General features: G+C 39.9%; 1 protein-coding gene across 10 annotated transcripts in view; it reads left to right on the forward strand.

Moving 5' to 3' along the window:
• Positions 1-12,722, forward strand: part of DOCK3 (dedicator of cytokinesis 3) — a 184,152-nt gene that overhangs the window by 105,257 nt on the left and 66,173 nt on the right. For all 10 annotated transcript variants that reach the window (XM_085072932.1, XM_085072929.1, XM_085072930.1 and 7 more), the window contains exons 14-15: positions 432-557; positions 9,906-10,030. In XM_085072932.1, coding sequence (XP_084929058.1) covers positions 432-557; positions 9,906-10,030 — 251 coding nt within the window. The remainder of the gene's footprint in view (positions 1-431; positions 558-9,905; positions 10,031-12,722) is intronic.

A 12,722-nucleotide genomic window follows, 5' to 3' on the forward strand; every position in this document is an offset into this window, starting at 1 on the left:
ATGAGTGGAACAAATACACTTTGAGATTTAATTTTTTTCATGGTATTAAGCAGGTTTAAAGGCACTTTAAAGATGTTCTAGAGCTTTGTGTGGTTGATGGTCCCTCAGATAGAAGTGCCAGTGCTCTTACATGTGTTATAACCTGCTGCATGTGAGGAATAGAAATAATGGAAGTATTTTCTGTAGCTTGGGACATGTCTGCAAAATTAAGTATCCTGATTATTAGAAGTTGTATTTTAATGTAATTCTGTGCTCTTAACTGATCCCTTATAACAGTTTTGTTTCTTCAATTCCAAGGGAGAAAAGCACTCTGTTTTTATATATTGCATTCAATTAATTGTGGAGCAAAACATTAGTTTACCTGCATGCTTTGTACACACAGAATCTAATTCTTAGGTCAGAAACAATGAACCTCTTTGGTTTTTTTCCAGGGCTTATAATATCTCTTCAGCTTCTTCGTGGTGACATGGAGCAGATCCGAAGGGAAAACCCCATGATCTTTAACAGAGGCGTTTCTGTCACCAGGAAGCTGGGATTTCCTGATGTTATAATGCCAGGTAAACAGAGCAGCTCCAAGCTGAAAATATTGGTCATTCTTTTCTCAGACTCTCCCAGTCAAGTGCTACTGGGATGGGCACTTTACTTGAGTGAGATTCATAATAGAGTTGCCTTATTTATCAGTAAATGCCAGGTTTGGGGGGCAAATGCTAAAATATTGTCAGCAAAAGACATTATAGTGATAGAAGGTGTTCAAATCACATGGATGGAAGGGGATCTGGAAAGATTACTCTGATATTCCACATGACCCTGCCAGTTAATATCTCTTTTGTACACTTAGCGTAGAGATGTTTCTTTTTAAATGCATGAAATTTCTTCTTCCTAACAATCCAAATCCTGGAAAAAAAGAGTTTTCACTTGGGACCCTTGATGTTTTTGAGTTCATGTGTCCTTTTGTAAGGAGAAGTAGAGAAGGGGCAGATCTGGCCTCACAGGACACCTGGTCCATGCAATGTCTTGGCTGCAGCATTGCTGTGCTTCCTCTGCTCCTCACCTGTGCAGCAGCAGCTGGGGATGCTTCTAGGTCTGGCAGCAGCTGAGGCAGCTCCAGCATAGCCAAGAGTTCATCTAGGGAAGAATCCAGAATGTGCCAGTCATGCAACATAAAACCTGGTGCTACATTGCCTTGACTTTTGCAGTGTGGTAAGAAATGGGTTTGCTAATTAGTGGCATTTGAACTATTACCTCATTGCTACAATAAGCAAGCCCAAGGATGACTTCACAGACGTGGGAAATTTGATGAAAGCATAATGGGAAAAGTATCAGATTTTATTACTCAAAAGGTTGCACTGACACATCAGTATCAGAAGTGTTTGTAGCCTCATTATGAAAGCTCTTCAGAAACCACGATAAAATAGGGAGTAGGTGGGAAGCATTTCTAGAAACTAAAGTCAAAGGATTTAGAACATGTGTTTATTTACTAATGAGAATGATGGTAACAGAGTAGCAGAGGATGTGGGCTATAAAGCCAATTATAAATTCTGGTTCTTAGTGACCTTACAGCAGTTCCAAGTATAACTCAAAGCAATCAGATAGAGATAAGATGAATTATTGGAGCTTGATGTACAGACACAGCAGCTGCAAGGTGATCTGCTGTAATTGAGATCACAGCTGGACGTGTCACATCTGCACACCTGTGTGAGGGAATTGGTTCTCCCCCTAGAACTGCTTGATCCTCCATTTCTGTGGAGAGAGCTGTGCCTCAGGTGCTTCAGACCGTGGAAGCTGAAGGAACAGCTTTGTGTCCTCAGTGTTCTCCCGAGTAATTTTCTTCAATTTCCAGGCCCTGACCCCTCTCTGCAAAGTGCACAGTGTGTCCCCTGTATTTGCTGCTTTGGGCAAGGCTTTGGGCCAGGGCTTGAGCAAACAGACCAGCAGTGTTCAAGTGTTCATACAAAAAGTATTCCTGCCCTAAGCTTTTAAAATTCTCTGTTCTTTGCAGCTAATTAAAATTTCCAGATTTTCTTTGTGAGAACCACAGTTTTTCTTGGAGAAGACATTGGGGTTTTAAGATGATAATCTGTTTGGAATTGGACTCATATATATATATATATATGTATATATATATGTGTGTGTGTGTGTGTGTGTGTGTGTAGATATATATAGATATATATATGTGTGTAGATATATATATATAAAAAAATATCTGCTCAAAATCCTGATTGATTAGTAACAAATGTTTGAAAGGATCACCATTCTGCTATTAAATGCTTCCTGCTTCTCTAGAGGATCTGAGCACTTCTCCTTGATTCCAAGGGTGCTACAAGAGGTTTTCATGTATAGAGTTTAGATGCAAAGCTTTAGGCATTATAAGAGTAAGGCTTCTATTTGTGTGGAAGGGCAATTTGTACATGTCTGTAAACACCAGGTAAGAAAAGTAAAGCAGTTGTAGAACTGGCAGTGAACTTCCACTGTAATTATAAATGAGGACACTGCAGAGTAGAGAGGAGCTGTGAAGAGAGAGGTAGTCATGAATGGGGCTCTAAACAAAGGCTTTCACTATCTTGGGTATTTTCCAGAATAATGAAATCTCTGGAAAATGAGGAGATTGAAATGTAATGGAACTCCACAGATGCAGCAAACAGTGTTCACTCTAATTACTAATCAGGGGGTTTTTTGGGAAATCAATGTTTGACTTATTCAAGTGACAGCAGATATTTGTCTATTGTTTGCTTTTAAAGCAACAGATCCAGTTGGGGTTTGAGTTTGCCCAACATCCAGGATAGAATTTTTGGGTTGTGTTACCTTTCAGGTGGATTAGCCAAGCCATATGAACAAGGAATGTCTATCAGTTGACTTTGTGCTGATGTTGTTACAGCCAGGATCAAACATTTTTCCTTGGCTTTATGAGTATAGTCTAAATATACTCACTAGCGACACACAAAATAATTCACTAGGAACACACATGACCAAAAAAAAAAAAGCCCCCAACCAAACAAAAACTGATGCACATTGGCAGTTTTCAACCTTGTCTTCTGCTTTAATAGTCTTTGTCAAACTACCTCCTCCTTGCATTGCTTCAGAACTGTTTGTCTTTAAACACAAGGTTTCCTCTTCCAGAAAAGAGCACAGAAAGTTCATGACTTGTATTTTGCAAGTGGATGCAGATTTTTCAAGGCAGTGTGGTCTAAAAATGCTTTTTATTAATAAATTAATAAAGGCTATGTCACCTGGTACTGTTAAAATATGCAGCTATCATTGTCCTGAACCAAGAAATCTATTTTTAAAAAAGTAGATAGCTCTAGCATTTCAACTTAATTTTTAGTCATAGGTTTCAACATTTTCATTTTCTTTTTTAACAGGAAATCCTTTCACATGTGCACATCTTAGCTATTAAAATTCTGTAGCTGTGTCTCATTACACAGTTTTCCTATCCTGTTTTGTTTTCTAAACTGTAGCATTAGCTGCCCGTATCAAGCCCTCTTCCTCTGGCCCTCAGTTATGAGCAGCATCTGTGGTAGGTGGTCATCGTTAAGAAACAAAGTGAAACTGGTCTTTATGGGCTTATATCTTGCATGCTTGTGCAGAACAAGCTTTAATAATTCTACAAAACAACCCTTCCTGCCTTCTTTTGTAAAGATAAAATGTTCTTTGTTCTCTGCTGTGTTGTGGTCTGACAAGAGCATCATAAAGACTTCAGTTATCTTTTTTGGTAAAATCAGAAGGGATTCAGTCAAACCAGCCTCCTGAAGAAGTTATGGTGGGGTTTTGTTCATTTATGGTTTGGCTTTTTGATTCCTTTTCTAAATTTCTCCTGGGTTTAAGGCCATATGTCTGATGGTGCCAATTTTACCTTTCCCAGAGCTGAGAGCAGTGAGGCCTGTGCTGCTCTTTGGGTTTTGTGCAGGACTTGCTCAGCAGGAGTCTGTTGCATAGGCTTGGTGTTTGTCAGTCCCCCAAGGACATCCCTCCCCTTGCCCATGTGCTGATAAGTATTCTGTCTTTTCCTTTGATCCTCTGATGAAAAGTGCATGCTTCATCTCCGACTCGTGAGTGATGTTTCTTTCTCTTTTTTCTCTCTCCTTGTCTTAATTTCCTGGCTTTTCTCCTGTTTCTTTCCCTTTATTCTCTCCCCTTTGTTCTGATGCAGAGATGAAGATTGTTGGGTGTAAGTTTCTGCTTTTCTGTGTAATGTCTGCTTATTGCTTGCTATTTTTCCATTTTCATATCTTCCATGGAATGTTGGGATTGGTAAAGACAGTGAATCATAACATCACAGGGAAACTTTGGTAACAGGGAGGTGGAGACTTTGTCTCTCTTCATACCACAGGGTTTCAGGCAAATTTAGTAGCTGTGACAGGTGAATCAGTGAGAAGCATCTCAGCATCTGTTCAGTCAGTGAGCACAAAGTCATGACAAAAATGCATTAAGGAAAGGACATGGTAAATAAAATCCATCAGCCATTCTCAGGATGTTCATGGCAAAAGTGTTAACCAGACCAAAAGACAAAATTATGTAATAATTATTGCCAAAAAGTGTCCACAGGGAGAATAAAAAGTACTGTCATAAATAAACTTGTGGAAATGAAAAGTTGGAGGAGACAAAAAACAATTAAAAAACAACTTCCTACTACTGAAAGGCAGCTATTTCAGGGAAATCACTGCATTTAAAAGGGCATTGTATAAATTCTTTTCTATACATAGAAGCCAAACAATGGGTAGCAAATAACCTAATAAGTATTGCTTGTCCCTTTTCTTTGAAACAATTGTGTTCTGCTCAGTGAAAGCTGGAGAGGCACACGGAGTTAAACTTGCATAATGTTTTCTTTAGAAAAAAAAAGCTAATTTAATTTGCCATACAGGCAGTAGATAAAAGCTTTGTTTCCCCTGCTGCTGTAATATTGCTCACAATTATTTTAATAGTTGCTCACTGTAACTATTTCGAGAATATAGGCCTTAAAAAAAACTTGCTGCCTGGCTGGTGCAGGGCCAGAGACAGGAGCTGCTGGAATGGATGGAATGTGATCCCCAGAGTGTGGGCTGTGCCAGGAATGCAGGGGGAATATAAAGGGGCTTCACAGGGCTATCAAAGGGGATGGCACTGTTAAAGCCAAGGAAAATCACACAGTGGGAGGATGAGATTGGGAACAAGTCCCCAAGGGACAGCCAGAAAGCAGGACAGGGGTGCTGGAGACCTTCCCCACTGACCCTTGGCCAGTTTGTCCTTGTCCCTTTGGTTTGGAAGAGTGATGTGATGAGCACAAAGCTTGTTTCTGTCAACCTCACCTGTGCTGAAATCCCTGCCCTTCACAAGTAGCTGTGTGTTTGCACTGGGAGGCAGCTGCAGCTCCAGCTGAGGGTAGAGTTTGGTGTTTGAGATCAGGACCTATCTCTGGCTCCCTCCAAAGCAGCAGCTTCCAGGGAAGAGCCATTCCCCGAGGGAATGTCAGGGATAGTGTGAGTCTCACCCAGGGAGCAGAGCAGTTCCCCGTGCAAAGAGCTTGAACAAATACAGCCAGAACATGAGATAACGTTGCACATGAATAGAAATCCTCTACACTTTATACTTTGCTTGAAAGCTTCTCCTTGCTGGCCCAAGTCCTCAGTTTGAACTGCTGTAAGTTGGCTCAGCTCAGTGGGGTGATGCTGATTGGCTCTGGATGTTCATTCATAGATGGGACAGAAATGCACAGGTTTGGTTTTTCGTCAGAAGCCATTGTAGAAGATACTTTGATTGTCCTTCTTGCCCATTCACTCTTCTGTGAAATGCCACTATTTGTGAAGAGTTGCCAAACCCAGGAGTGTTAGAGAGTCCAGCAGACAGTACAGCACAGTGTGGGGCCCTAAGTGAATTGGAGCAGCTCAGCAATTTGATAAATGCAGTGCTAAACACTAATATTTAGATTTTTTCTTCCCTTGGCTTCCTAAATTGTAAAAGACTAAACTTTCAGTTTAAAAATCCCATATTCTCTGGATAAACAGCTATTTTACGAAGCTAGTTCAAACTAGACCTACACATGCAGACTGCTGGGAGCTGCCACTCGTCCCCAGCTTACAGGCACATATTACATGTCTTTTACAGGTCCACAAAGTCACAAAACATTGCCAGCTTAGAAAAAAAATTGTTAGAATTGAGTTACCAGAAATTTAGTACTCTTTGTGCTAAATAGTGTCTGTTTCTCCTGTCGGTACTTCTGTGAATTACGTACCCTTTTTTGACAGTATTCTCCTGCACAAAACAGCAACCATTCCTGTTCTCAGTGTCCAAAACCTTTAGGATCCCTGAAAAAAAAAAAAGGTTAGATTGAATGCAGACAGTTTCTGTAAATTGTTACTGCTTTGCTGTTCAAATAACTGGTCAGTCTTCCAGTGGAAAAGCTGTACACCCTGTCAGGATAAACTCCCATTTATTCTACTGGAGACTAGACAAGGAGTGGTTGTTGGGCTGCTTCAGGTTATTAAGTCTTGAAATTGATAAATAATTATTTGGAAGTCTTCCAGTACATTCCTTTATACTGCAAATGCAAAATCAATATTTGGCTCATGTAGCCATTTCCACCACTCCTTTTTGCCCCCATTACCATTAAAATTAGTTTCAGGTGATATGAAAAAGGATTTCCTTTCAATAGAAGTGAACCTCCCCGAGCAATAATTTATGATTTATAATTTAAACAACTGTACGTTGGACATTAGGCTTTGTAAATAGGTTAAAACAGACAAACAAGACAAAACTCCAATAAAGGAAAGAGAGTTGATAAAGGAAGAGCCCCATAACACATCAGAAAATGATGGTTTTAAATATTATTGTGGAAAATACTGTCTTTCGAGGCATTTGATATGAAATTAATGTCAGTAACCATGTATATAGAGTGCATGGATTATGCTAAAAAGCAGTTTACTTTTGGTTTTGACTGGAAAACAATTGTAGAGAGATGGACTTTGAAACAAATACCATTGTGAAAACTCTCGTGAGGTTTTCAGTTCATCCTTGACAGCCATCCAGCACAGAGACCTCAGCTTAAACTGACATCAGCAGGCTTTGCTCTATAAATACCCATGGCCCACTGGCCTTGTAGCACTTTTTATTCCTGTTCTGATGATGGGAGGCCACAGCTCACTCAGTTTTTTGCCTGTGCTGCTGTTTGGGAAGGCCTGAGGCTTCTGTGGTCCAGACTGAGGTACCACGCTGGTTTTCCCTCAAAACGTAGGATTTGCTGTCACAAGCAAAAGGCTGTTTGTGCAGTCATTTGCATGAATGGTCTGATGTCTTCAACAAGTTCATTATTTATCTCTGTCCATGATGGAATTAATATGGGCAAAGCCCTGTCTGCCCAGATTTCTGCCTCAGCACGTCACTGTCACTCCAGGCTGGAGCTGCCAAGGCTACTCATGGTGCTGCTGATGCCCCTTGGGTTGGTCTGTGCCAGCTGCCCCTGGTGCACAGCTCCACGTGGCTGAGTGTTCTCTCTGGCCCTGCACACTCACAGCAGATTGTCATAAAGTGCTCTGTGTTCAAGCCTTTGCACTGGGTTCTGTGCAGCCCATTGGGTTATCACTGCTCAAATCCCTCAAAACCAAAAGCAAATGGAGGAAAAAAAACCAGGCTTGTGAGGCCTCAGGTCAACAGATAGGTTGAGAAAAGGAGATTGCTCCTCGTAGGAAGCTGATTTTCACCAAAATAACCACCCTACCTGATGGTTACATGCTTTTTGTCTGTGTTAGATATATTTACTTCCTATTTCTACTGTATGTAGTGACCTTTTCTATTTTGTTAAGATCCAGTAGACTATTTTTACAACAGAAGATGCACCATTATACTTCACTGTAATATTTTCCCCATATTTTTCCTTAATTTTTATGCAAATCCACTGGTTTTAAGATCCCTCTACACCCCACCCTAAAGGCACTTTTTTTTTAATTAGTGCAGTAATATCCCTCCTTTTAAGCTTAATAGAAGATAAGATGCTATATATAACCAAATGCTGCCTTTAATTTAGGCTGAAAAATTATTTGCTATCTGACATTGGACTTTGTGTAGCCAGACTGCGTTCCAGAAAAGAGGTCATAAGTAGGGAGCTCCAAAATGCTAATTAGAGTGAGTACAATTAATTTCTATTAAGATTTATAGCATACAAATTGAAACATTTTTTGTAATTGTGCAAACCGCTGAGAAAAAGGGATGGGGTCTGCTAAGCAGAAGGATTTTCAAAACAAAAGGCCCAACTTTTTAACCATATTTTGTGTTGAGTTTTGTGTTTTCTTGATATCCCTATAGTCAGGATAGAGGTAGCTAAGCTTGGTTTTGAACCCCAAGATAATTTTCTCTTACTGAGGGCTGTGGATTGTTGCATTTGATGGCTGTTCTTTGATAAGCAAAACCAGATGGAGTAGCTGAGGTCTTCCACCAGGCTCTTGCTGTCATCTTTTCCCTGTTAATGAACACTGGCAGCTCAGCCTCTGGCTGGGAGGTGTTCCCAGCACTGAACCCGCAGGAGAGGGAGGCTCATGGAGGAAGGAGCACGTTTTGCACACAGATTCCCAGTCCCAGATAGTTCCTAGCGGGAAGCACTGACTGTCAGCCACAGAGCTGGAATTTCCATGCTGAAAGAGTTGTACTTCTCTCCAGAAATAAAACTGAAAGTCAAGCCAGATCTGAAAGCTTCTATTGTTTGTCCCTACAGTAAATTAAGCAACAAATTCTGTGGGGTCATAGACTTCAAGGAAGAATTTGAAGCACTGCTTTGAGGGATACAAAAGGATGTCCCTCAGTGCCTGAAAGCAAATGCTGCCTTATTTCATTGTGCTTCTGATTAATACACAGATTTAACTGCAGCAGCTTCTCCAGGTGGAATAAGTCAGACATTGAAGGAGTCTCTGCTTTGCTGGATAACCATTCCATTAGTTCGTTATTTAGTGTCTTGGGGGTGATTAACAAAATACTTCCTTGAAAGGGTTTAAATTTTTATTTTAATTTTTTTGGTATTTTTATATATTGCCCTTTAGTATGTTTGTCTTTCTGGCAAGTGGATAAAAAAAAAGTGTTAAGTGTGAACCATCATGAAATTGTGACAGTAACTAAATCTTGCAGAAAAATAGGTGTTACCTGCTGTCTTTTTGGTGTAGGCCTTAGAATTGACCACATTAGTTTTGAAAACAGTTTCCCAAATCAGATTCTAAAATCAAACCAAGTGAGGTAGAGCCAGTGAAATTCAGGATAACAAGATGCTGAGACACAAGCACTTCTATTTCTGAATACAGTAATTTGGTCTGAAAGTTCCTGAAAATGACGTAGTGAGAAGCTGGCAAGTGTCCATACTGCCTGCTTTCATATAGCCATGCATATGGATACCAGAGGCCAGCCAGAAATCTAGCAAAAATTATGTTTATAATTCCTTCTTAATCCAGCTAAACTGATTTGTGACCAAGTTTCCAAAAAGGCTGCTTTCATTTTGTTGTTATGACAAAAGGAAATTATGAAAATATAGAAAATTCTTGAAGAGCTAACTGAACATAATGTTGGGCTGATTGTCACAAAAATACTTATTTTTCCTAAAATATATTGGAAATAGAAAGTCTGATGCTAAGGATGTTTTGTCAGGCTTAGCCTGACACTTTCAGCTCAGCTAACAAGGCAAAGTATAGGAGTAAGAGGTTTTTTTCCCTTCCCCACTTACACAAAGCCAGTATTGATTCCGAGTTCACATTATTAAAGGCATTACTAACAATGGTCTTATTTTATGCACTGATATTAAACTGTTCATCCTTATTAACAATTAACTTGCTGCTTGGAATGATTTGGGCATCAGCCATCGTCTTGCAGAACACAGAACACGATTTGCAGAATGGAACTGGGATGACCCCCAGTGTCCCCTGTGGAGTTTAAGGTGTGGCTCCACTGTGTCCCTGCAGGTGACATCCGGAATGACCTGTACCTGACCCTGGAGAAGGGGGACTTTGAAAGAGGTGGGAAAAGTGTGCAGAAGAACATCGAGGTGACCATGTATGTGCTCTATGCAGATGGAGAAATCCTGAAGGTAAGTGCTCCTTTCCCTGAGAGCTTCAGGGGCTGCCTGCAGGGACACCTCCCCTTGCTCCAGAGTCTCTGATGCAAGAGAAGAGCTAAAATAAAACTACCTCTCTTTTTTTTCTTTTTTTTTGCCTATTGTGAAGTCTGTAAGCTCTATGTTATGATGAAGGAAGTGGTCAGTCATAAATTTGAAAGGGTTTGGAGCACTTCCCTGATATAGGTATAGAAGACTTGGAGAAAATACTCATAAACTGAAAAGCCTGTGTGATTTCCAAATGTCACGTCAGTGGCTAAAGTAAAAAAATTTAGGGTAACTGTAGTCAGAACTGAGGAGTATATGGCACATCTAAAATTAAACAATGTGTGTCATACAACACGATGAAATGTGATTCCAAGGGAGACTTTCAAATCTGAGTTGTGGAGTTACAGTTCTGAATGTAGTTCTGGAAAATAACTTTGCATAAAATTTCACCCTGGGTTGGCTCCATTCCAGCTGGGGATGGGGATTGTTTATGTTTTGTGTTTTACTTCCTCTGTTCTTCTAGTTTTATTGAAAAGAAGAAGAGGGGGTTGGAGGTTGTGAATATGGAGAAGTAAACAGGAAATATTTCAGCATGAGTAGCTATCAGAAATAACTTCATTTTCTTGTACCTTCATTACAATAAAATGGACTTTGTAGCCATTACTGTGGAGACTCTAAACACCTAAAAATGTTTCTGCATCAAACACATTGCCACAATCCTCTGGTTTTAATTGAAAGGAGAATTTCTATTACTACAACTGCTTGTGGTTTCATTAGAATTAAAGTGTTTCTTGGAAGGATCGGGTTTGTGCTCAGAGCTGCTGCAGGAAGATCAGTCCTTTTCTGTTCAACTGCACTGAGGTTTTCAAACTGAGTGGCAAATTTTTAATCATCAGTTGATTTCACAGAGTCTGCTGAGGACCAAGAGACATCCTGAAACTGCAATATCAGCATCTTCAAATGTTAATGTACATAATGGTGGCCAATTATACCATAACAGTGGCTAATGATTACATATAAAAGCCAGATAATTTCTAGACATTATCAGTCTTAACTTTGGTGAATTTGGTTGGAATGGTCATTCACAGAGATGAAGTTGGTTTTTTCTTGTCTTTCATGGCCTTTCTGGAGCAGAGCTGCCAACAGAGACAGTGTGTGCAGAGTTACACAGGACAGGGGGAAATAGCCAGAGTTTTCATCTGACATTAGAGCAAAATCCCAAAACTTTTCCCAACAGCACAATCCAAATCTGAACTGTGCTTCTGTGAAGCCTTTAGCAGAACCATGCACAGCATTAATGAGAATTTTCTCAGATCCTCACTGCTGCTGAGTGTATCTTGATCCAGAAATAGTCCTATTGAAAGAAGTTAAATTACTTCCAGAATGTAGTGCTGTTCAAAATGAAAACGAGTATTTTCTTTTCAAAATGGTCTTACTCAATTTTTAGTATCTTTCAATATAGTCTGAAAAATAAAAATCCCTTGACACATTTCTCACTTATTTTTTCTTTCTGTTCCAGTGGCAGGAATAGCCTATGAATTGCAAGGCACACCTTTAACAATGGAAATTTCCTGCTAGATTTTCTAGTTTAGCTTCCCTTCCCTGCCTCTGCTTTCTAATTCACCTACATATTTGGGTCTCAAGGTCACCAGGTGTCTGGAGATCAGTTTGATGTTTGTATTTTGCAGATTGCAATTCAGAATTAAAGACTTACCACTCTGTCCTTCTCAGACTACAGACTGTAGTATAACTGCATGGGAACTAAGTTAACAAATAGAAAGAGAGACCATTCATTTATTTGAAGTTCATAGCATGAAACTATATTCAAAGACTGGCCATTTGCCAGCCAGAGCAGGTGGCCTCTTGAGGGGACAAAAAAAGTTTACATTAAAATTTGAATTTTTACTGTACCTTGTAGGGGAAATAGAAATACTGTGTTTTCTCCTAAGAGGCTAATGCAGAATGAGGTTTTGGAATTGCTGTGTTGAAGCCTAACCAGTTACCCTTGCTACAAAATAGAACTGGGATCTTACAAGTGTTCTGGATTGCAGTACTGCCACTGCTCTCTACTAACCTGTTGATATCTTCAACATTTAATTCTTGTTCATGTTGAAAAATGTGGGTTTGTGATTCATCCCATGTGGTTGCTGAGGATTATTTGAGAGGACTGGGTTGTGTGAGTTCAGCCTTCAGTCACTCCGTTTGGAGTGACTTACAGTGAGTCTCTGTCCAGGTAGGCTGTCCTTGCATTGAATCCCAAAATTCCAGAGAGCTTTTCTTTCCTTTTGGGCTCCTTCACAAATTCTTAACTTTCTCAAAGCCAGCAAATTATTGCCAGAGGTTGAACTAACTGGGTCTGGTTAATGGGATATTCTTGACTGGGTAATCAGATGGTTATAGATTAAAAAAATCAACATTGTTGGTATTTTTTTGGGATAGAATTTAGAGATGCCTCGGGGAAATGACCAGTACTTCTCCTTGTCATCATACTGTTCCACAGGGGGTTGTTTTTACATCAGAATTTATATTGCATGTGTTATTCTGGGTCTGCTTAGCTTCTGCTTCTTCCTGGATTCATTATCCTTGGAGATGCTAAAAGTGAAGAAGCTCCATGCTGTCTTTTTTCTGCATGGTTTTATGAAATGTTCTATCTTTTGGATATCTTTCTAAGTGCTGG

The sequence above is a fragment of the Lichenostomus cassidix genome, chromosome 12, assembly GCF_008360975.1.
Source record: "Lichenostomus cassidix isolate B80296 chromosome 12, HeHo_3.0, whole genome shotgun sequence".
Classification (NCBI taxonomy): Eukaryota; Metazoa; Chordata; class Aves; order Passeriformes; family Meliphagidae; genus Lichenostomus; species Lichenostomus cassidix.